Below are 25,815 nucleotides of genomic sequence, written 5' to 3'. Positions count from 1 at the left end.
GTGTATCATTCCCAGGTTGCGTAGTGCACAGCAGCATACGACTATGCGTGAGACACTCTGTGCTGCATACTGCAGAGCCCCTCCTGACCGGTCAAGGCAGTGAAAGTGCAATTTAGCAAGCCAATGATGTGTTCGATGATGGCTCTAGTGCAGGCGTGAGCTGCATTGCATCACTCTTCAGCAATGCTTTGAGGATGCCTCACTGCTGTCATCAACCATGTCCAAAGTGGGTAACCCTCGTCACCCAGGATCTAGACATCAACTTGGACTGGTGCTTGAAAAATGTTGTTAGTTGTGAGTTTTGCAAAATGTATGAGTCGTGACAGCTCCGTGGGAAACGAGCACAGAGCTGCATGGCTTTTCGTCTGTGGTCACAAACCAGTTGAACGTTCAAAGAACGAAAGCCTTTGCAATTTACAAATGCAGCTGGCTGATCCCAGGGAGCTCTTATGGTCACACGAGTGCAGTCAAACACCCCTTGCAATCTAGGGAAACAAGCAATGGCACCGAAAGCCTTGCTGCCCGGCGGCCCTCGTCTACTGGGAAATAGATGAAATCATTAGCATGACAGAATAGGGCACTGGTCTTTTCTTTTATGCACCTCCGAGTGGCAGCCTGAGAGATGCCACATGTCACCTGTTGGGCCCTGGAAAGTACCACTTGCAAAAATATTTAAGTGCCACAGTCACCTCGAGGGCAACTAGCAAAACCACGTGGCTGTCGGTCTTCCTGAATGATCCCACAAATTTCAGTTACCATTTCACGCGACGTCCTCATACGTCTCTGGCACTGCCTCTGACATCTGCAGGCAATTTGTCCTTGTCCTGAGGATGCGCCGATGCAGCAGTGCACATCTTCTACAATGCTTTCCCTAGATGACATCATTCTGAGCAGCCTCCTCCTCTTGTGCTGCCTGATGTCATTGTGGCATCAGCCACTAAGCAGCAAAAGCATTCCTCTATCACATCCTCTGCTCTTGTTCCTGAGCTAGCAAGAATATTGGGTGTATGAGATCCATGTCATTGCAAATTTGATTGCAAAACTGGTTGAATGAGATAAGCATTAAAAACTTAACCCTTGTCTACCCATGATGCTGAACCATTGACTCATGAACAAATAGGTTGTGAGGGCCTCCCATTGTGCACATTGACAACTCCATCCATCCAACTCTAGCCTCCCCCCACTTCAATCTACAATCCTGGCACGCTCTCGTGATTTATCATCTCATTTCAAAAAATGCACATCCGATTCGAGGCAAGTTCCTTCACCTTCCACACTCCTCCTGCCACCTTCCAGCCTGTCCCCATCATCCTTGACCCACTCAACATTACTTCGAACCTTCCCTGTGACCCTTGTACACCTCCCTCCCCTCCGCCCCCCGATTACCCTGGACCGCAACATTACTAATGTTTACATTCCATCTCTCCCCCCCGTGCCTCCACTTATCACCATCGATATACCCACTCTAACCCTAGATCCTCCCGTTCGCCACCTTAATGTAGTCACCCAATCCCATGCTCTTCCCTATAATTCCATCGAATACTCGACCATGACTCTGTACCTGCACCCCCCTCCCCCAATCAAACTCCCCACCACCGCACCTCCACCAGCCAGCACCTGGGTTGGCCCCACAGGACCCCAACATTGACAGTACTCAGCCCACCCTATGGGCCCATCAATTGTTATAACTCTTCAGTTTGGGTTCTGTATTTTCATCACTGCACTTCTTGTGAGCCTGACAGCATGCAAAGCTTGAACCCACCATATGACGCTATGAGGTCCGATGTACCGCGAACACGCCACTGGCTTAAATTTATAAAACTGAACCATAGAAAAATTACAGCACAGAAAGAGGCCATTCAGCCCGTCGTGTCCGTGCTGGCCGAAAAAACTAGCTGCCCAATCTAATCCCACTTTCCAGCACCTGGTTCGTAGCCTTGCTGGCTATAGCACTTCAAGTGCATGTCCAGTCGTCAGGAAATCAAAATATCGCCTCCCGCCTAATTAAGTCACCCTGCTCGCCATGAAAGCCACTCCTGCAAGCTCCATAAAATTCCTCCCTTGGTCATCTAAAGCTCCAAGTCAATCAGGACCAGGCATCTAACTTGAGAGCCTACCATTAGAGATGGTATAGCATATTGTGACTATTTTCTTTGGTCATGAGGTGTGAAGTTAGTTAAGGTAAATAAAGAACTTGTATTTGCATCATGCCATTCACAACCTCAGGATATACCATAGCACTTGACAGACAGTCAGTACTCTTGAACTGTAGTCTTCATCGAATTATTTTAAACAGACTCCAGAAGCTGGCTGAGCGTGTCTACCGAGAGGCACAGTGCAGCTTTCGAACAGAGAGATCCACCATGGACATGCTGTTCTCCCTTCACCAGCTACAGGAGAAATGCCGTGAACAACAGATGCCCCTCTACGTTGCTTTGATAGATCTCACAAAAGCCTTTGACCTCGTCAGCAGACGTGGTCTCTTCAGACTACTAGCAGAGATCAGATGTCCACCAAAGCTACTAAGTATCATCACCTCATTCCATGACAATATGAAAGGCACAAATTCAGCATAGCTGTGCCTCATCAAACCCCTTTCCTATCCTGAGTGGTGTGAAACAGGGCTGTGTTCTCGCACCTACACTCACATGCGTTCAAGTCTTCAGAAGAAGGAATTTTCCTCCACACAAGATCAGATGGCAGGGTGTTCAACCTTGCCCGTCTTAGAGCGAAGACCAAAGTACAGAAAGTCCTCATCAGGGAACGCCTCTTTGCTGACGATGCTGCATTAACATCCCACACTGAAGAGTGTCTGCAGAGACTCATCGACAGGATTGCGGCTGCCTGCAACGAATTTGGCCTAACCATCAGCCTCAAGAAAACGAACATCATGGGACAGGATGTCAGAAATGCTCCATCCATCAATATCGGCGACCACGCTCTGGAAGTGGTTCAAGAGTTCACCTACCTCGGCTCAACTATCACCAGTAACCTGTCTCTTGATGCAGAAATCAGCAAGCGCATGGGAAAGGCGTCCACTGCTATGTCCAGACTGGCGAAGAGAGTGTGGGAAAATGGCACACTGACACGGAACACAAAAGTCCAAATGTTTCAAGTCTGTGTCCTCAGTACCTTGCTCTACAGCAGTGCAGCCTGGACAACGTATGTCAGCCAAGAGCGACGTTTCAACTTGTTCCATCTTCGCTGCCTCTGGAGAAGCCTTGGCATCTGGTGGCAGGACTGTAACTCCAACGCAGAAGTCCTCGAGATGGCCAACATCCCCAGCATATACACCCTACTGAGCCAGCAGCGCTTGAGATGGCTTGGCCATGTGAGCCGCCTGGAAGATGGCAGGATCCCCAAGGATGCACTGTACAGCGAGCTAGTCACTGGCATCAGACCCACCGGCCGTCCTTGTCTCCGCTTTCAAAACGTCCACAAACGCGACATGAAGTCCTGTGATATTGATCACAAGTCGTGGGAGTCAGTTGCCAGTGATTACCAGAGCTGGCAGACAGCCATAAAGGTGGGGCTAAAGAGTGGCGAGTCGAAGAGACTTAACAGTTGGCAGGAAAAAAGACAGAAATGCAAGGGGAGAGCCAACTGCGTAACAGCCTCGACAACCAATTTTATCTGCAGCACCAGTGGAAGAATCTGTCACTCTAGAATTGGCCTTTATAGCCACTCCAGGCACTGCTCGACAAACCACTGACCACCTCTAGGTGCTTACCCATTGTCTCTTGAGACAAGGAGGCCAAAGAAGTAATCAGTGTTGTAATGTAGGGAAACGTGGCAACTAATTTGAACGCACCAACATCCCACAAACTGCAATGAGATAAATGACCAGAAGATCTGTCTTTTAGTGATGCTGGTTGAGGAGCAAATAGTGGCAAAGACACTGGGAGAACTCCCCTGCTCTTCTCTAAATAGTGCCACTTAAGGGCCTGGGGTGGATGGGCCATTTGTTACCTCCCCCGCTGCTGGTAAAACACAGTGGTGGCAGGTAGGCAACAGGAATGGCCAGCCTCACAGTCCACTCCAGATGGGGGAGGTGTAAAATTCAGGCCAGGGTCTCAGTTTAACATCTATCCAAAAAAGACATCTCCAATAGTGCAGCATTCCAACATTACACTGATGTGCAGTATGCCCAAGTTATGTATTCAAGTCTCTGCAACAAGGCTTGAGCTAACACACAATTACTCAGAGGCAAGGGTGCTGCCAAGACTCATAATATTAGAGATTAGATTACAACGGTTAACGTGTACATTCACTTGCGGTCTGTAAAATAAAACAGCTTAAATGATTAGTATCTCACGTTGTCACTTAAGTATTTTCAGCCCATCTATTGAGGGCAGAAAGGCACAGGTTACAAAGGGGTACTACTGTAACAGCCCGAGGGCATGTTATTGTAGGAGTAGATATTGGGACATGCAAGCACAATGACTGCTTAAGGGAGTAACCCGGGAAAATACAAATTGCAGCTCTGCCTTTGATAAGAGTCATTTGGCCCATCATGCTTGTGCCAACTTCACCTTTTAAAAGATCATCAACATGAATAATGAAACACCAAATAAAATGTGAGACGTTAATTAATTAAAGTTACTAGCTACCGAATGCCACCTGCAGACTTACCTCTCCAGCACCTTGAAACAGGAACGTGTGATCTGACAATTTGTTCTTAGTGATACGCAGAGCTGCCAACAGACCTGCAACTGCCACCGCAGCCGTTCCTAAACGGAAAGAGGTCTATTAATAAGCATACTACGTAAACATCCAAATGATTGAATTTAAAGTACACACAAGCTAATCAAGTTCTTTCTTTATACATTTCTTGTTTAATACTTCAAAATTAGGTAATTTTATATTTTTCAAGAGTAGAAGTGCAAATTATTTAAAAAGTTATAAATAATTCATCTAACAGATGTGAGCAATGAAGAGACAGCGTACGTGGCAATCATAGGGTCCAAGGAAGCCAACTTTTTCACAGATTTTAATAATTCTGAATTTTATTTTAGAATTTGTATAAATCTTCCCAAACTGTTTTCTATCCTTCAATAAAACACCAGATGTTAGAATGAGAAGCTTCTTGTTGACTTGTAATTATAACTGGTTCTTTTTTTCAGAAATGAGGAAAAGACACTTGTTCATTTTCAACTCAATATGCTTACTGAAGTTTAGAAAGCTGCAGCAGTGTAATTGATATACCTCAATCTCCCTCAACCACACACATATCCAATTTTTTAAAAAACTCATTACCTGATTAAGGCTATTGAAATTTGTTTAGTTCAATTAATTTAGAAAAATGAGAAAGAAATGTTAGATGCCAAAGGAAATATTCCATCAGTACAATTCAGTGAATGGCATCGACACATCCTGCTAATCATATACACCTTACATGTGCGGTGTTTAACATCTGAGTAATTGCTCTGGACAAAATAAGTCCAGACATTTGGGATAGCCTGGGGCCTTCAAATACATACATTAGTGAAGGCATTAAAGGACACAAAAGATAATGCAATACATTAAATCGAATCATTTGATTTTTAAAATCTGTTTAATTTTATTTCATGCCTTAGGTTGGACATTAGAAAGTTACTGAAATAAATGATAGTTGAAATATTTTCAGAAAGCAAGTTGAGTGAGTCGTGGAGAAAGGATGATACAAAGCCAGCCAGTGGTCAGATTGTGAAATTACAGGTTGATGAACTTACACATGCTATTTCCATTATGACACACACACTTATAAAAGAAAAATGTTGCCTTGTGTGAGAAAGGTGACAACAGGAATAGAGTTTTGTAGACAGGAAGTACATGTAGATGCAAGATTTTTTTTAAATACACAGATTCAATAAGCTTTACAAGGTTGTCAGTGAAGTGGCTTTATTACTATGATAAAATTTATATACATGTCACAGTCGATAAGTTGAAAACAAGTAAATGCACCAGGAAGACAGGGCTGGAATTGAACATTGAGGTTGTGGCCCTGCCCACTGGCTGAAAAGTCAGGGGCGAACCCATCTCCAGCAGGCATGGAAGCCTTTGCTTCTAATTTCCACCCTTCTCACCTTTACATGGTCTAACTCCGACACTTCCCTTCCCTGACTTCTCTGTCATAGGCTGTCTACTAATATTCATTATAAGCCTAACGACTCCCACAGCTACCTTGACTACACTTCTTCACACCCTGCCTACTGCAAGGACTCCATCCCATTCTTCCAATTTCTTCATTTCCAATGTATCTGTTCTGATGATGCAACCTTCCACAACAGCACTTCTGATATGTCTTCCTTTTTCCTCAACCGAGGATTCCCCCCCACTGTGGTCGACAGGGCCCTAAACCGTATACGACTTATTTCCCGCACTTCTGCCCTCGCCCGTTCCCCTCCCTCCCAGAACTGCGACAGGGTTTCCCTTGTCCTCACTTTCCACCCCACCAGCCTCCACATCCAAAGGATCATCTTCCACCATTTCTGCCACCTCCAGCGTGATGTCACCAAACACATCTTCCCTCCTCTCAACATTCCGAAGAGACTGTTCTGACCGTGACACCCTAGTCCACTCCTCCATCACCCCAACACCGCATCCCCTTCCCATGGCACCTTCCCATGCAATCGCAAGAGGTGTAATACCTGCCCTTTTACCTGTTCCTCCTCACCATCCAAAGCCCCAAACACTCCTTCCAGGTGAAGCAGCGATTTACTTGCACTTACTTCAAGTTAGTATACTATATTCGCTGTTCACAATGCGGTTGCCTCTACATTGGGGAGACCATATGCAGATTGAGTGACCACTTTGCGGAACACCTCCGGCTCAGTCCAAAAGCAGGATTCCGTGCTTCCAGTTGCTTGCCATTTCAACCCCACCCCCTCTCATGCTCACATTTTTATCCTTGGCCTGCTGCAGTGTTCCAGTGAACATCAACGCAAGCTCGCGGAGCAGCACCTGATCATTCGATTAGGCTCTCTACGGACTTGCAGACTGAACATTGAGTTCACTTATTTATATTTTTCTTCATGATTTTATTTTTTAACCATGTGCCTGTTTTTTCATGTGGACAGAGCTGCTCATTATTCTGCCATTAACACGCTCTCAGGACTAATGCTTTGTCTTTCACCACAAGCATTAACACGCTCTTTGCCTTTGTCCCAGGACAGCTTTGTTATTTAATCTCTCCTGCCCTCTGCCCTATCACACACCTTCCCTTTTGTTCTCTTCCCCACCAACTCCCCCCACCTTCACTTGCTTAAAACCTAATTCTTTTCTAACCTTTGCCAGTTCTGATAAAAGGTCACAGTCTTGAAAAGTTATCACCGGTTCTCTCTCCACAGATGCTGCCTGACCTGCTGAGTATTTCTAGCACTTTCTTTTTTACTTCTGGAAGCCACTGTTATTTTGCATGGCCCAGGCTCTTAATTGGCCTTGATCGAGACCTCCAAGAGCTGCCAGCCAATCAGAGGGCTGGCAGCTCCTCGGTCTCAGCAGTGCCACTGGGAATGGTGACCACTGCTGGGACTGCACCCAGCAAGAAGAGGAATGATGGGCATCGACATTCAAAGAGGTAAGTGGGGGCAGGCCTCGCCGGGAGCAATCGGCTCGGCCTCGGAGAGTTGCAGGGGGTGTTTCAGAGAGTAGAGTGGGGGAGGGGGTAGTTTTAGTGGGGGCAGCCCCTGCTGCTGGGGGAGGGGGGGCCTGTGGGCCACAGGGTGCCAGATCAGGAGGCCCCCCACCCGCCCCAAGCCCACAAGGAGGATGCCAGATATTACTAGGTGGCCTGCTCAGGTGTTGAAGTGCCCTCCTACTGCTGGCAATTAATTGGCCACTTAAGGGTCTCAATTAGCCAGAGGCAGGCGAGCTGCTTGCCACGTCCCCTGCCCCTGCCAAAATAGAAGGGCAGGTAGGCGATGGGCACGGTAGCACCGCCCCCTCCCCCCCACCTCACGATTTGAAGGCAACCCCACCTCCTAGCCTGCACTCGGAGGGGTGGGGTGCATTAAATTCCAGCCAATAGTTTATCTGGACATGCTCTGTTGAATATTTTTCAAGGGGAAATTGTGACATTTCTCTCCAGATTCTATACCATCACGTAATAGTCAATAAAGTCATAAATCTTATTTATTTTCTTCCTTCATCAAAAGAAGCCCATCTATTATAGGAACGCTTCATGGTTCTTGTAAATTATTGCCATACGTTCTTCCATATTAAACGCTAACTGGGATTCCCTAACTAATCTGTTTAATTTGCACAGTTCCTCTCAAGTATTATCTCGATCCTATAAACTAGGCGTGTTCAACCATTTTGCTTCTGAGGCCCCCTTTCCCATGTTGTGAAAATTCTATGGACAACTGTAATACAAGTATTTTTACAGTATAAATAACAGTTTTACAATTGAACATACATTGATTAATTTTGTTTTACTTAACGTGAAACTTGCTGCTGCTGCTAAGCAATAGTTCTGTCAGGTATATTCAACAAGCATGCACACATGGCATACTCAATGTTCATCCTGGCATGGTTCTGCTTAAGTTTGTGGACTGTCACAGTAAGGGGGGGCGGGGGGAGGGGGGAGAATGAGGTGGGTAGACAGCCACTTGAACTGAGATCGATGGTGTTGACAGCTGTACCAACTCCTGTTTCTCCTCGTGTCCATTACTAACAAGCCAAGTGGAACATGTCTGCTCAGAGTGGTCTTTTTGACAAAAAGGTGCTGGACCCACGACCCTTAGGCTCTCAGGCCGGCCAAACAGCAGTTTCCAGTTCCCGCATCCTGTGTGGGTCCAGAGACTAAAGTGATACTGTTGATCGGTGACTTGCGGCTAGGTGAAACTCTGTACCCTGCATACTGTAATATTTGGGGATCAGCATTGTTTGTGAGATGGAAACAGCAAGTCACTAGCAGACCTTGAAATTTTTTGCGGGTCCCTGGTTCAGAAGCTCTGCTCTAAACTCCTGTGCAGCCTGGGTCACCAGCAACCTGAATAATTTGCTGACCCCACACACAGGTCATATTTTTGCACGACTGGTAAATAATGAGTTCTCACAACAGACATTCATAAATACTGATTACTGTATGTTCCATTTACTTTCTACTTTGAGCTGCAGAATTGATTTTCAACACAGTCTATCCCTCTAAATTCAAAGTCACATCATTTGGGTAATCTGTTAATTTGATTTTCTTCCTTGAAATAAATCTCTTGTGCCATTCAACTTAAACTTAATTTGAGTTCTTGGATAATTCGAATGTGTTTTTTAAAAAAAACACTCAAAATTGAAAGGAGTTGACTGTCCAGCTAACTGATAAGCTATTATTCCAATATTTCACATGTGGGACTTTGTAAAACACCTTCTGGCATCCCAATGAAAGTATGTCCCCTGCACAGCCCCCCTCAAGAAACCTGGTTACCCCCTCAAAGAACTTCAAAACATTCTTGAGGCATGACTTATGGTTTCTAAAACCATGCTAACTTCCCTGTGATGGCCTCTGTGCCTTTGGGACAACTGACAGCATCTCTTAGCATACTTGAGCATTTTCCCATTTCTCATGTTCGGAGCTTCACCTACTGCCCACTAATAAAGTACATCCCACCTGTTCCAGATATCCTGTCGACACTTAAGTCACGGTTTTACAATGCTGCAGCCACATCCATGCCTGCAGTATGGTAGCAAATCCCACTGAATTCTGAGAGATAAGGCCCAACCCTTCATTTGTATGGAGATATCAAGCTTGCATGCTGGCTGACAGAAGCAAAAGCTAGCTATGCCAACAGGATTTAAAAAGAGTTTGCTCACCCTTAAAGGGGAAACATTTCCCATCCCACATCTGATCAACAATGAGTGGAAGCAGCAATGTAAGCAACACATCCATTTTTGGCAAAGTGCTCTGAAGGCTTGCTATGTGAGGTGCAGCAAATAAGGGCAAGTATTTTTGGAGCACATGCATAGAAGGACTTATAGAGCAGTTCAGTTTTCAGCAATTCCCTGATGTTCCAAGATAACTGGACTCTCCTTTGCACAAGCACACAGATAAATGCACAACTTTTTAAATACTAATTGCAAAAGCAAATCCAATTTTGAAATGCAAACAAATATGACAAACTAGCTTCGAGAGCCTACTAAGTAGGTCTCAAACAGTGGTGCACAGAGTTTTTACGGGCAAGGCTAACTTTGTGGTCAATGCCTTCTGAGATGGACCTAAAAGTCTTCATTTAAATATTTCTGAAGTCCTCTCATGCCAGCTCCTCTACCTCATTCAGTTCTTCCAAATTGTGTCTTCCAGAATTGTACTTATAGCACAATTATGCCAGGAACATCTTGCCAACTCATCATCTTGTGCCAGGAGTTTTCTTTTTTGGGGACCCAGCGCCATATGTCAACGTTTCTGACAAAATACAGCAGAGTTTGTGCTGTTCTGCTCTCAGCATCACTCATATAAAAGTGCTGCTATTTGAAGTGATCAGAGTCGCAGAAAATTCCCAACTACAGTATGTAGTGGCTGGAACAACTTCAAAGAGCAGCTGGACTTGGGTAAGAGCAGTGTTGGATGGGGAGCATATGAAGGTAGGAGAAAAATGGATGGTAATAAATGCAAGGAAGGAAAGGAATAGAAGATTGTAGTGGTGTTGTAAAGAATGGTAATGAAGAGAGTGGCAGATTCAAGGAAGTGGAAGAGCAGCGCCAGCTTGAACTACACTGCAGGGGCAAGAGCAGCACCATTCTGAACTGCTGAGGAGACTTTTGGGGGTGGGGGGGGGGGGGGGTGGGGGGGTTAGGCAGGAAAGGGAACTGTACCAGTCAGAAGTGGGGAGGCTGGGGAAGCAGAGTTTCTTCTGTAAAAGGACTGGTAATTGGAGGAAAGAGAATGCTTCTCAGTGAACAGGATCTAAAGGAGGTGGAATTCTTATGTGAAGCAAGGTGATTGGATGTGTCGGACAGTAACTTTTGACAGAAATTTGGTGGAAATGATAGTCTGGTTAGTTTGTTCAGATGTCACTTTGACTAAAATTCTATCAACTGTTTCATGTAAAGTGCAGTGGGCGGCACAGTGGCGCAGTGTTTAGCACTGCAGCCTTACAGCTCCAGGGACCCGGGTTCGATTCTGGGTACTGACTGTGCGGAGTTTGCAAGTTCTCCCTGTGACCGCGTGGGTTTTCGCCGGGTGCTCCAGTTTCCTCCCACCGCCAAAGACTTGCAGGTGATAGGTAAATTGGCCATTGTAAATTGCCCCTAGTGTAGGTAGGTTAAAGGGAATATAGGATTACTGTAGGGTTAGTATAAATGGGTGGTTCTTGGTCGGCACAGACTCCGTGGGCCAAAGGGCCTGTTTCAGTGCTGTATCGCTGCATTAAAAAAAAAAGTGTTAAAGTGAAGCAAAATAGATTAACAGAAAAATTCAGACTTTTCCAAGTCAGCATACTCTGGACCCCCTAGAAATGCACAAATGTTGTGTTTTCAAGACTTTTTCTTTCCTATCAGGCTTTCAAGTAAGGTTTTTTTTACCCCTCTCCTATACGAATGTAGGGATATTATGTCTACCGCCAGTTTAAACTAAAAAGCCAATGTAATTATTTGTCCTCACACCAGGGCCACTCTTAAGTTCTCAGCATTTTTGAAGGAATTGGCTAGCTACTGCTGGTTTCTAGGTTGGCATGTAATGTTCGAGTTGCTTTAGAGCACATGTTTTACCGACCTCGACATGTGTTATAAATTCCTGAGCCTTTTTGACTGCATTTGGAATTAGTCCAAATTGATATAAAGAATTAGGTTAACACGTGCACCATTTCCTGATTCCTTCATGATATTTCAATGCAACTCAATCCTCAAAAGACATATCCAGTTTTAAACTTTCATTTTTTCTATGCAATGCTGAACAAAGTAATTAGATCCCTCCAACTGCTATCGGGAATTTTTCTTAGTATTTTTCCCTTAGCACATCCATCAATCACTTTATAATTATTAACGCTCATGATTTTTAGTTTCCATGGATATTTTTGAGGTGGCCAAAATCAAAGAAAGAGTGAGAGTGAGATTGAAGTAGAAATTCAGATACATGCTGGTGGCACAGGTTCATTCACTGTGGCTGAATCGTGAGACCTGAGGCATCTTCAATATTGGGCCTCAAGCCTCACTATAGTGGAGCCAAGGTGGCATGGTAGCCAGCACTGAAGAGCAAACCGAAGAGGATCTCAGGTAAGCGAATCCAGGGGCCGGCAGACAGGAGGCGGAGGGGACCGGGTGCTTGCGGGGGTGGGGTGGGGACAGAAACTGGACAGTGGGTCAGAGGTAGAGGCATCCTTTATATATGGTGTCAGGAGAGGTATTCCCAGCTCCACATTCAACAAAATAAATTTGAAATAAACTTTCCTTTGTGTTGGGCCTCACCGTTTCACCCACCTCAGATTAAACTTTGTTTCAGACATATCAGGATACAAGTTTTCAGCTGTGCCAATTCCTGATGGGTTTTTTTTAAAATATGTTTTTCTCAAGTATTTAGTTTTCAGCATTAGCACTTTAAAAAAAAAAGATTTTCAAATCAGTATTTCAAAAAAGTCAACATTACTTGGTCCAAGTTGCGATCAAGTGCGAACAAGATAGTTGAGTTTGTCACCCTGGTCTGCAAGATGTAACATGCCAATGTGAGCTGTTGAACCTTGGCAGGAGGAAACCTGATAAGTTTATAGTTCAGTCGAGGCTTTCAACGAATCCCACAGCAGCAATGATAAAACTAAAGAGCAACAAAAGGCCTTTTTTGTGGGACAGCAGGAGCGTTAATGAAAGAAATCTGGAGCAGATGGAGTCAGAATTTCAATAGCTGTAGATGCTGAAGTCTACCTATGAGCCATGTTTGACTTGCACAGAACAAAATCTTTTAAGCTATAAATACATTTTTGAATATGAATAAAATAGCTATTTCAAAGAAAACAATGGAATTACATTCAGACCCATGAAGTACTTTTACCAGTGAAGACAAATCACATACTGTGAAATATTTCACAACCTGCAAAACGTATCTGACTACACAACTTACAGCTATCTATACCAAGATTATTCAAGGAGCAGCTAATGCGTGTCCTTGATAAGTATGTACCTGTCAGGCAGGGAGGAAGTTGTCGAGCGAGGGAGCCGTGGTTTACTCAAGAAGTTGAAGCGCTTGTCAAGAGGAAGAGGGCGGCTTATGTCAGGATGAGACGTGAAGGCTCAGTTAGGGCGCTTGAGAGTTACAAGCTAGCCAGGAAGGATCTAAAGGGAGGGCTAAGAAGAGCAAGGAGAGGACACGAGAAGTCATTGGCGGATAGGATCAAAGAAAACCCTAAGGCTTTCTATAGGTATATCAGGAATAAACGAATGATAAGAGTTAGAACAGGGCCAATCAAGGATAGTAGTGGGAAGTTGTGTGCGGAATCAGAGGAGATAGGGGAAGCGTTAAATGAATATTTTTCGTCAGTATTTACAGTAGAAAAAGAAAATGTTGCCGAGGAGATTACTGAGATACAGCCTACTAGGCTAGATGGGATTGAGATTCACAAGGAGGAGGTGTTAGCAATTTTGGAAAGAGTGAAAATAGATAAGTCCCCTGGGCCAGATGGGATTTATCCTAGGATTCTCTGGGAAGCCAGGGAGGAGATTGCAGAGCCGTTGTTGTTGATCTTTAAGTCGTCATTGTCGACAGGAGTAGTGCCGGAGGACTGGAGGATAGCAAATGTTGTCCCCTTGTTCAAGAAGGGGAGTAGAGACAGCCCTGGTAATTATAGACCTGTGAGCCTTACTTCGGTTGTGGGTAAAATGTTGGAAAAGGTTATAAGAGACAGGATTTATAATCATCTTGAAAAGAATAAGTTCATTTGCGATAGTCAGCACGGTTTTGTGAAAGGTAGGTCGTGCCTCACAAACCTTATTGAGTTTTTCGAGAAGGTGACCAAACAGGTGGATGAGGGTAAAGCCGTGGATGTGGTGTATATGGATTTCAGTAAGGCGTTTGATAAGGTTCCCCACGGTAGGCTATTGCAGAAAATACGGAAGTATGGGGTTGAAGGTGATTTAGAGCTTTGGATCAGAAATTGGCTAGCTGAAAGAAGACAGAGGGTGGTGGTTGATGGCAAATGTTCATCCTGGAGTTTAGTTACTAGTGGTGTACCACAAGGTTCTGTTTTGGGGCCACTGCTGCTTGTCATTTTTATAAACGACCTGGATGAGGGTGTAGAAGGGTGGGTTAGTAAATTTGCGGATGACACGAAGGTCGGTGGAGTTGTGGATAGTGTCGAAGGGTGTTGTAGGGTACAGAGGGACATAGATAGGCTGCAGAGCTGGGCTGAGAGATGGCAAATGGAGTTTAATGCGGAGAAGTGTGAGGTGATTCACTTTGGAAGGAGTAACAGCAATGCAGAGTACTGGGCTAATGGGAAGATTCTTGGTAGTGTAGATGAGCAGAGAGATCTTGGTATCCAGGTACATAAATCCCTGAAAGTTGCTACCCAGGTTAATAGGGCTGTTAAGAAGGCATATGGTGTGTTAGCCTTTATTAGTAGGGGGATCGAGTTTCGGAGCCACGAGGTCATGATGCAGCTGTACAAAACTCTGGTGAGGCCGCACCTGGAGTATTGCGTGCAGTTCTGGTCACCGCATTATAGGAAGGATGTCGAAGCTTTGGAAAGGGTGCAGAGGAGATTTACTAGGATGTTGCCTGGTATGGAAGGAAGGTCTTACGAGGAAAGGCTGAGGGACTTGGGGTTGTTTTCGTTAGAGAGAAGGAGGAGGAAAGGTGACTTAATAGAGACATACAAGATAATCAGAGGGTTAGATAGGGTGGATAGTGAGAGTCTTTTTCCTCGGATGAGGATGGCAAACACGAGGGGACATAGCTTTAAGTTGAGGGGTGAAAGATATAGGACAGATGTCAGAGGTAGTTTCTTTACGCAGAGAGTAGTAGGGGCGTGGAACGCCCTGCCTGCAACAGTAGTAGACTCGCCAACTTTAAGGGCATTTAAGTGGTCATTGGATAGACATATGGATGTAAATGGAATAGTGTAGGTCAGATGATCGGCGCAACATCGAGGGCCGAAGGGCCTGTACTGCGCTGTAATATTCTAATTCTAATTCTAATATAAAACAGACAAGAAGATGGTTCACTGAAAAATATATTGCATACAAGAATGAGGGTTGCACACAATAGGAACACAGCAGTACACACTGAACAGAAAATATAGCCCAATGTGGCTGTATACTGCAATATCCAGTTATTATAAATTTCGGACAGGATTTTACGCCACCCACCACTGGCGAGGCAGGATCGGAGGTGGGAGGCAGAGTATGACGATGTGTAGTGGGGCGGGGGGCCTATCGCCCAGCGATCTTCCCGGGGCGGGATAGACAGACGACAGCCTTCCCATCCAAAGGCCAATTAATGCCCTTAAGTGGTCTATTAATGGCCAATTAGGGGCCTTTTCCCACAGCTGCTGGGATCTTACAGGCGACAGGGTGCTCCACCGCATGGGAGAACGCCTTGGGGTGGGGGGGAAGCCCCTCCTCCATGGACAATTTGTGGCCTACGGAGGACCCCAACCGGGAACCAATTCACCCCCCGGCACCCCCGTCCTGCTGGACTGCAAGACCACCACCCCTCCCCCGGCACCCCACACGCCCGGGTCTTCTGGACTGGCCCTAGTGACCCCACCTTATCTACCTCTTGTCCGGGGGTTCCACGGTGGGGTCTGGGTCCGAGGCCTCAATAGTACAAGCAGTGGTCACCATTCCCAGTGACGCTACCAATACTGTCAAGCTGCAGGCCCTCTGATTGGCCGGCAGCTCTTGGAGGTGGGATCCCCATCCTTTTAAAGACTTTAAGGGGACAGGGATCCCACCTCCTAAAACTAAAATTGATCTGGTTGGGTGGGGGGGTGTGGGGGGGGTCGGAGAAAACACAGAGGCGGGGTTCTCCCATCTTTTTGGCCCTGAGCCAGGAGCCCCACCTCCAGCACAAAATCTAGCCCTTTGGATTAGACTTGCATTTGATGGTGTTGTATAAGTAGCTCTCCTGCAACATTGCTCATCATGGTAGGGCAGATGATGTCCTATCCTAGAAATCTGATTGCACCTGTAATCAGGAATGTTGCACAATGTATGGGCACAGGAACCAGAAGAAGTCAGTGCTGATAGCTCATTACCATCAGTTAGGTGAGTAGCCTACGTGCCTGTTAGGAGGGGGCAGGGTTGGGGCGGGGAGAGAAAGAGATCATGTAAACATGCCCCAGTGACACTACCTAAAGGCAGCCACAACTAACAAAGGAAGGGTCTTCTCGTGATGAATCACCAGCCACAAGTATGCAAGAGTACAATGGATGCTACAAGTGCCAGCTCACCAGAGGGCAAGATCACATACAAGCTCTGCTGCAAATGATTCAGATGCTGACGGAGGGCCCAGGGGTTCCCAAAGAGTCTGACAGGAATACATCATCATGTGGTAGGAAATGCTAGGTGCACTGGGCAGCCGTCAACATGTTTACACGTAATGGCTCGCAGATTGGAGGTGTCCAGCTTCAAGTTGCGTCAGGGCTTCACAAAAAGCAAAGAAAAAATTCTGTCCAATATGGAGCGAGTGGTCAACTCCATGAACATGACAATGGTGCCCACCACAACGGAGTCTCTGATGACAGCTCTGACACCTTCCATGGCAGGTCATACTATTGCCATTTTGCCTCTGGGGCCAGGACTGACAGAGGCTTCCCAGTGCATCATATCACTCCTGCACTCTTGTTCTCATGGAGAGCGATGGGAACGCCTTGGCTTCATGCAAGAGACACACCTCGACAGATAACAGGGTGCCTCCTCGTCCAGCATCAACTCGGCCAGGAGCCTTACTGCTGCCACACAGCCAGTTGGACTACACTGCCAAGGGCCACACCAAAATGCTGCAGTACTGCAACCAGCCCACAGCTCAAGGCCACACACCATGGCAGATTGAAGGGTTCTCAATGGAAGCTGGGTAGCTTTCCTACTCCAAAGTCGCAGCCACTGGGAAAAACACTGCATAGGAGTAGCAGCATGCAACACAGACACTACAGGCTTGCACCAGGATGATTCTGAACTATTCCTGTTAAATATTATGCACAGATGGAATTTATTTTTTTTTTTAATTCGTTCATGGGATGTGGGCATCGCTTGCTAGGCCAGAATTCATTGCCCATCCCTAATTGCCTTTGAGAAGGTGGTGGTGAGCTGCCTTCTTGAACCGCTGCAGTCCATGTGAGGTAGGGACACCCACTGTGCTGTTAGGAATGGAGTTCCAGGATTTTGACCCAGCGACAGTCAAGGAATGGTAATACAAATTCCAAGTCAGGATGGTGTGTGGCTTGGAAGGGAACCTGCAGGTGGTGGTGTTCTCATACATCTGCTGCCCTTGTCCTTCTAAGTGGTAGAGATCACGGGTTTGGAAGGTGCTGTCCAAGGAACCTTGGTGCGTTGCTGCAGTGCATCTAGCAGAAGGTACACACTGCTGCCACTGTGTGTGTCAGTGGTGGAGGGAGTGAATGTTTGTGGATGGGGTGGCAAATCAAGCGGGCTGCTTTGTCCTGGATGTTGTCGAGCTTCTTGGAGCTGCACCCATCCAGGAAAGTGGAGGGTATCTTGCAGATGGTGGACAGGCACTGGGGAGTCAGGAAGTGAGTTACTCGCCGCAGGATTCCCAGCCTCTGATCTGCTCTTGTAGCCACAGTATTTATATGGCTACTCCAGTTGTTTCTGGTCAATGGTAACCCCCAGGATGTTGATAGAGGGGGAATTAGCAATCGTAATGCCATTGAATGTCAACGGGAGATGGTTAGATTCTCTCTTGTTGGAGATGGTCATTGCCTGGCACTTGTGTGGCACAAATGTTACTTGCCAATCATCAGCCCAAGCCTGGATGTTGTCCAGCTCTTGCTACATTTCTACACAGACTACTTCAGTATCTGATGAGATGCGAATGGTGCTGAACATTGTGCAATCATCAGCGAACATCCCCATTTCTGACCTCATGATTGAAGGAAGGTCATTAATGAAGCAGCTGAAGATGGTTGGGCCGAGGATACTACCCTGAGGAACTCCTGCAGTGATGTCCTGGAGCTGAGATGATTGACCTCCAACAACCACAACCATCTTCCTTTGAGTTAGGTATGACTTCAACCAGTGAAGAGTCTCCCCCAAGATTCCCATTGACTCCATTTTTGCTAGGACTCCTTGAAGCCATACTCTGTCAAATGCTGCCTTGATGTCAAGGGCAGTCACTCTCATCTCACCTCTGGAGTTCAGCTCCTTTGTACCAAGGCTGTAATGAGGTCAGGAGCTGAGTGGCCCTGGCAAAAAAAAGAACACCAAATTAGGAGCAGCAGTAGGCCACTCGGCCCTTCAAGCCTGCTCCGCCATTCAATAAGTGCATGGCTGAACTGATTACTCCACATTTCCACCTACCCCTGATAACCTTTCATCCCCTTGCTTATCGAGAATCTATCTACCTCTACCTTAAAAATATTCAAAGACTCTGCTTCCACTGCCTTTTGAGGAAGAGAATTCCAATGACTTATGACCCTCGGAAAAAATTTCTCCACCTCTCTGCCTTACATGGGTGACCCCTTGTTATAGATTCTCCCACAAGGGAGAAACATCCTTTCCACATCCACCCTGTCAAGACCCCTCAGGATCTTATATGTTTCAATCAAGTCGCCTCTTACTCTTCTAAATTCCAGCAGATACAAGCCTAGCCTGTCCAATCTTTCCTCGTAAGATAGCCCGCCCATTCCAGGTATTAGTCTAGTAAACCTTCTCTGAACCTGGCGGAACCCAAACTGAGCGTCACTGCGCAAGTTATTGTTAAGCAAGTGCTGATTGAAAGCACTGTCCTTACTAACACCTGGGGGTTTGTGCCAAAATTGGGAGAGCTGTCGCACAGACTAGTCAAGCAGCAGCCTAACAGTCATACTCACGAAACACGTCTCAGACATTACCATGCCCGGGTATGTCCTGTCCATCACTTTACTGATGATCAAGAGTAGACTGATGGTATGGTAACTGGCCGGGTTGGATTTGTCCTGCTTTTTGTGTACAGGACATACTTGGGCAATTTTCCACATTGCCAGGTAGATACCAGTGTTGTAGCTGTACTGGAACAGCTTGGCTATGGACATGACGAGTTTTGGAGCACAGGTCTTCACTGCTATTGCTGGAATGTTGTCAGGACCCACAGCCTTTGCAGTATCCAGTGCCTTCAGTCATTTCTTGATATCACGTGGAGTGAATCAAATTGGCTGAAGTCTGACAACTGTGATACTGGGGATTTCAAGAGGAGGTCGAGATGGATCATCCACTCTGCACTTCTGGCTGAAGATTGTTGCAAATGCGTCAGCCTTATCTTTCGCACTGATGTGCTGGGCTCCCCCATCGTTGAGGATGGGGATATTTGTGAAGCCACCTCCTCCAGTTAGTTGTTTAATTGTCCACCACTATTCACCACTAGATGTGGCAGGACTGCAGAACTTAGATCTGATCCGTTGGTTATGGGATTGCTTAGCTGTCTATCGCATGCTGCTTACACAGTTTGGCATGCAAATAGTCCTGTGCTGTTGCTTCACCAGGTTGACACCTCATTTTGAGCTATGCCTGGTGCTGCTCCTGGCATGTCCTCCTGCACTCTTCATTGAACCAGAGTTGGTCTCCTGGCTTGATGGTAATGGTAGAGTGGGGCATATGGCGGGCCATGAGGTTACAGATTGCGGTTGAGTACAATTCTGCTGCTGCTGATGGCCCACAGTGCTTCATGGATGCCCAGTTTTGAGTTGCTAGATCTGTTCAAAGTCTATCCCATTTAGCATGGTGGTAGTGACACAACACAATGGAGGGTATCCTCAATGTGAAGACAGAACTTCATCCCCACAAGGACTGTGCGGTGGTCAGTCCTACCAATACTGTCATGCACAGATGCATCTGCAACAGGCAGACTGATGAGGAGGAGGTCAAGTATGTTTTCCCTCTTATTGGTTCCCTCACCACCTGCTGCAGACCCAGTCTAGCAGCTATGTCCTTTAGGATTCGGCCCGGTCGGGCAGTAATAGTGCTACCGAGCCACTCTTGGTAATGGACATTGAAGTCCCCCACCCAGAGTACATTCTACACCCTTGCCACCCTCTGTGCTCCCTCCAAGTGCTGTTCAACATGGAGGAGTAATGATCCATCAGCTGAGGGAGAGCAGTTGGTGGTAATCAACAGGAGGTTTCCTTGTCCATGCTTGACCTGTTACCATGAGACTTCATGGGGTCCAGTCTCGATGTTGAGGACTCCCAAGGCAACTCCCTCCCGACTGTATACTACTGTGCTGCCACCTCTGATGGGTCTGTCCTGCCGGTTGGACAGGATATACCCGGGCATGATAATGTTTGAGACATGATTCCTTGGGTATGACTATGTCAGGCAGCTTGCTGCTTGATTAGTCTGTGCAACAGCTCTCCCAATTCTGACACAAGCCCCCAGATGTTAGTAAGGAGGACTTTGCAGGGTCGACAGGGCTCGGTTTGCCATTGTCGCTTCCCGTGCCTAGGTTGATGCTGTGTGGTCCGTCCAGTTTCATTCCTTATTGACTTTGTAGCGGTTTGGTACAACTGAGTGGCTTGCCAGGCCATTTCAGAGGGCATGTAAGAGTCAACCACATTTCTGTGGGTCTGGAGTCACATGTAGGCCAGACCAGGTAAGGACAGCAGATTTCCTTCTCTAAAAGGACATTAGGAGAACCAGATGGGGTTTTACCACAATCAACAATGGTTTCACGGCCATCATTAGACTAGCTTTTAATTCCAGATTTTTATTAATTGAATTCAAATTTCATCTTCTGCTGTGGTGGGATTCAAACTCATGTCCCCAGAGCAATACCCCGAGTTTCTGGGTTACTCGTCCCGTGACAACACGCCACCGCCTCCCCTTGAGTTGGGATTGAGTTATTGAATTAACTTACTTTTTGTTCTGGATTTGGTGTTGTGTTAATATTTGTATTGAAGTGAGGAAAAGCCCATTTCGGCTGGAGGAAAGAAAGGCAATTGGATGGTGGTAGTATGGGTGTTGGTGATCAGGACTGCAGGACTGTTGTGTATTGGGGAGGAGAGGAATGGTTCATGTGGAGAGCACTTGGATGAGTTGCTCAGAGCTCTTTCAGCCAGGGGCTCGGATGATCAACGCTTCTCCTGCTGCTGCACTTCTGGTAAGGGTTAGTCCTCCATTACAGCAACGCTATGCAGCACACGACCATAAGTGTGGATACACACTCAGGACTGAAGTGCAGAACTTCTCCCAAATGATCCAGGCAATGGCAGCATTGCTTGAGCACATCAACAATCAATTTAATCATATTATTGGTGATGGCATGAATCTCTTGGTAGGCTAGTTTTGCAGCTGTGCCTGGGTTCATTACAGGACTCATGAGCCATGCTTGACAGGGATAGTCATTGTCTTTCAGGAGTCATCGTGTGAATGACAGACTGGTGGGAACAAGGATGGCACAGAATGAATGAATCATGGCTGCTACAAAGAAACCGGGCACAGGTTTTCATGTGGAATGGTTTGAAAGAGCAAACAAGCTGGATGTTGAAGGACCATCTCCAACAAGAGAGAATCTAACCATCTCCCCTTGACATTCAATGGCATTACCATCGCTGAATCCCCCACTATCAACATCCTAGTGGTTAACATTGACCAGAAACTGAACTGGAGTAGCCATAGAAATACCGTGGCTACAAGAGCAGGTCAGAGACTAGGAATCCAGCGGCGAGTAACTCACTTCCTGACTCTCCAAAGCCTGTCCACCATCTACAAGGCACAAGTCAGGAGTGTGATGGAATACTCTCCACTTGCCTGGATGGGTGCAGCTCCAACAACACTCAAGAAGCTCGACACCATCCAAGACAAAGCAGCCTGCTTGATTGGCACCCCATCTACAAACATTCACTCCCTCCACCACCGACGCACAGTGACAGCAGTGTGTACCATCTACAAGATGCACTGCAGCAACGCACCAAGCTCCTTAGACAGCACCTTCCAAACCCGCGACCTCCACCAGCTAGAAGGACAAGGGCAGCAAATACATGGGAACACCACCACCTGCAAGTTCCCCTCCAAGTCACACATCATCCTGACTTGGAACTATATCACCCTTCCTTCACTGTCGCTGGGTCAAAATCCTGGAACTCCCTTCCTAACAGTACTGTGGGTGTACCTACCCCACATGGACTGCAGCGGTTCAAGAAGGCAGTGTACCACCACCTTCTCAAGGGCAATTAGGGATGGGCAATAAATGCTGGCCTGGCCAGCGATGCCCACATCCCGTGAATGAATAAAAAAAAAAACTGGACCACTTCCTATTCAGAAAGATGGCAATGGCAAGGCATTGTTAGTACAAGTTACAGAACCTTGGACCCTGTGGGAACCTTGCAATGCAGGCAAAGGCTCTCTTCTCCAGATGCACTCCATCCATTGCCATAGAATCAGAGAGTCATGATGGCAATAGGAGGCCATTCAGCCCATCCAGTCCAAGCCAGTTCACTAGAGCAGTCCAGTCAGACCCTTTGCCCTGCTTTACCGCCATAGCCCTACAAGTTTATTTCCAAGTACACATCCAATTACCCGTTGAAATAATTTATCACCTCCTCTTCCACTGCCCAAAGCAGAGAGTTCCAGGTCATTACCACTCACTACATAAAAAGGTCTTCCTCACATCCCCACCTGCATCTCTTTCCCAGAACCATAAATCTGTGTTCTTGTACTACCAGCTAATGGAATAGCTTTTCCTGATCTACCTTAACTGAACCGGTCATAATCTTACACACCTCTATCAAATCTCCCCTCATTCTCCTTTGTTCCAAGGAGAACATCCCCAGCTTCTTCAACCTAACATTGTAGCTAAACTCCCTCATCCCTGGAACCATTCCGGTAAATCACCTCCGCAACCCTCTCAAAGACCCTCACATCTTTCCTAAAGTGTGGTGACCAGACTGGATGCAATATTATAGTTATGGCCTAACCAGAACTTTATATGGGTTCAGCATGACTTCCCTACTTTTGTACTCAATACCTTTATTTATGAAGCTTGCTAATTACACTCTAAACATGTCCTGGCACCTTCAAAGATCTATCCACAAGCACCAAGTCCCTCCGTCCATGAACATACTTTAGAACTGCGCTATTAAGTCTATATCCTATATACTAAGTATTTAGATGAGCACTTGAAACGCCATAGCATGCAAGGCTACGGGCCAAGTGCTGGAAAATGGGATTACAATAGTTAGGTGCTTGATGGTCAGCACAGACACGATGGGCCTGTGTCTGTGCTGTATGACTCTATATCCCTATCCATTCTGCCAAAATGCATCACCTAACACTCCTCTATATTAAATTCCATTCTGCTAGTTTATCTATGATCTGTTGTAGTCTGGTATCATCCTCATCTTGCCACACCTTCAAATTTGGGATCATAAGCAAATTTTGAAATTTTATTCTGTATTCCACTATCCAAGGCATTTATATACATCAAAAAAGCAGCAGCCCTGGCACTGACCAATGGGGAACACCACTGTCTACCATACTCCAGTCTGAGAAACAACCATTTACCATGACTCACTGTTTTCAGTCCTTAAGCCAATTACTTTTTTAATCCAAGCTGACATTGGCCTTCCTATTCCATGGGTCTCAATTTTGTTAACCAGCCTTTTATGTGGTACTTGGTCAAAGGCTGTCTTAACATCCATACAGACAACATCCATTGCTTCCCCTTCATCAACCGTCTGTTATTTAATTTAAAAATTCAATTAGATTTGTCAAACACAATTTGCATTTTACAAATGTGTGCTGGCTCTCCTTAATTAACTCAAACCTCTCCAAGTGCTGGTTTAATTTTTCATTGATTATTTTTTCTGAAACATTCACCAGCACAGGTGTTAAACTAAGTGGCCTGTAGTTACGAGGAATGTCCTTTACAGCCTTTCTTGAATAAGGGCATCACATTTTCATTCTCCAATCTTCTAGCACCTCCCCACATCTGGGAAAGATGGGAAGGTTATGGCAAGCCCTTCAGCTATCTTCACTTCTACTTCCTCCAGCAACCTGGGATGCAAGTCATTCGGACCAGGTGACATCCACTCTAAGCATAGCCAGCCTTTCCAATACATCTCCACTTCTAACGATATTTTGTCAGCATCCTCTTCTTTAGCATACACCAATACAAAATACTCAAGTATTCTAGCCTTACCCTGCAACTCTAAACATATATCACCCTTTGTCCCACCCGCCTCCTGCTATCTGCTTACTATTTACATGCCGGTAGAAGGTTTTTGGGTTCCCTTTTATATGAACTGCCATTCTATTCTCATATTCTCTCTTTGCCAGTCTCATTTTTCTCTTCACTTTCCCTCTCAACTTTCTGTATTTGGCCTGGTTCTTGTTTGAAGAATTCGCCATGCACATACACCTTTTTTGTTTCATCATATTGTCCATCTTCCTTGTCATCTAAGGAGCCCTGGCTTTGGGTCCCTTACCTTTCGCTCTTGTTGGAATAGAAACATAGAAAATAGAAGCAGGAGTAGGCATTTGAGCCTGCTCCGCCATTCATTATGATCATGGCTGATCATTCAACTCAGTAACCTGTTCCCGCTTTCCCTCCTTATCCTTTGATCCCTTTCACCCCAAGAGCTATATCTAACTCCTTCTTGAAAACATACAATGTTTTGGCCTCAACTGCTTTCTGTGGTAGTGAATTCCACAGGCTCACCACTCTCTGGTTGAAGAAATTTCTACTCATCTCAGTCCTGAAAGGTTTACCCCGTATCCTTAGACGATGACCCCTGGTTCTGGACTCCCCCACCAATCGGGAACATCCTTCCTGCATCTACCCTGTCAAGTCCTGTTAGAATTTTATAGGTTTCTATGAGAACCCCCCTCACTCTTTTGAACTCCAGCAAATATAATCCTAACCGACTCAATCTCTCCTCATACGTCAGTCCTGCCATCCCAGGAATCAGTCTGATAAACCTTCGTTGCACTCCCTCTATAGCAAGAACATCCTTCCTCAGATAAGGAGACCAAAACTGCACACAATATTCCAGGTGTGGCCTCACCAAGGCCCTGCATAATTGCAGCAAGACATTCCCTGCTCCTGTACTCAAATCCTCTCGCTAGGAAGGCCAACATACCATCTGCCTATTTTCCTACCTGTTGCACCTGCATGTTTACCTTCAGTGACTACACGAAAACACCCAGGTCTCGTTGCATATTCCCCTCTCTCAGTTTATAGCCAGATAATAATCTGCCTTCCTGTTTTTGCTACCAAAGTGGATAACCTCACATTTTTCCACATTATACTGCATCTGCCATGCATTTGCCCACTCACTCAATTTGTCCAAATCACCCTGAAGCCTCTCTGCATCCTCTTCACAACTCACCCGCCCACCCAGTTTTGTCTCATCTGCAAATTTGGAGATAATATACCGAGCCTGTAGCTGAAACATCTCCCCCATAAAGATCACCCATTGTTCCATTACAGTTTGGTATAGTTCTCGCACGAAGAATTCACCTGACATGTATCATGCACCTTTTTCTGTTTGATCATATTCTCTACCTCCATCATCCAAGGAGCCCTGGCTTTGGTTCATTTATCTTTTGTCCTTGCTGGAATGTACCTAGCCTGTACCTGAAACATCTCCTCCTTAAAGATCACCCATTGTTCCGTTACAGTTTTTCCAGTCAGCCTTAGGTTCCATTTTACCCTGGCTAGATCCTCTCTCATCCCACTGAAGTTAACCTTCTTCCAGTTTCGAAGTT

General features: G+C 46.0%; 1 protein-coding gene across 3 annotated transcripts in view; it reads right to left on the bottom strand.

Moving 5' to 3' along the window:
- Nucleotides 1–25,815, bottom strand: part of me1 (malic enzyme 1, NADP(+)-dependent, cytosolic) — a 521,038-nt gene that overhangs the window by 109,959 nt on the left and 385,264 nt on the right. For all 3 annotated transcript variants that reach the window (XM_068026008.1, XM_068026010.1, XM_068026009.1), the window contains exon 8: nt 4,633–4,730. In XM_068026008.1, coding sequence (XP_067882109.1) covers nt 4,633–4,730 — 98 coding nt within the window. The remainder of the gene's footprint in view (nt 1–4,632; nt 4,731–25,815) is intronic.

Source organism: Heterodontus francisci, chromosome 3 (genome assembly GCF_036365525.1).
Source record: "Heterodontus francisci isolate sHetFra1 chromosome 3, sHetFra1.hap1, whole genome shotgun sequence".
Taxonomy (NCBI): domain Eukaryota; kingdom Metazoa; phylum Chordata; class Chondrichthyes; order Heterodontiformes; family Heterodontidae; genus Heterodontus; species Heterodontus francisci.
Note: the sequence above shows the minus strand (reverse complement) of the source record. Positions and strands in the feature narration are given on the sequence as shown.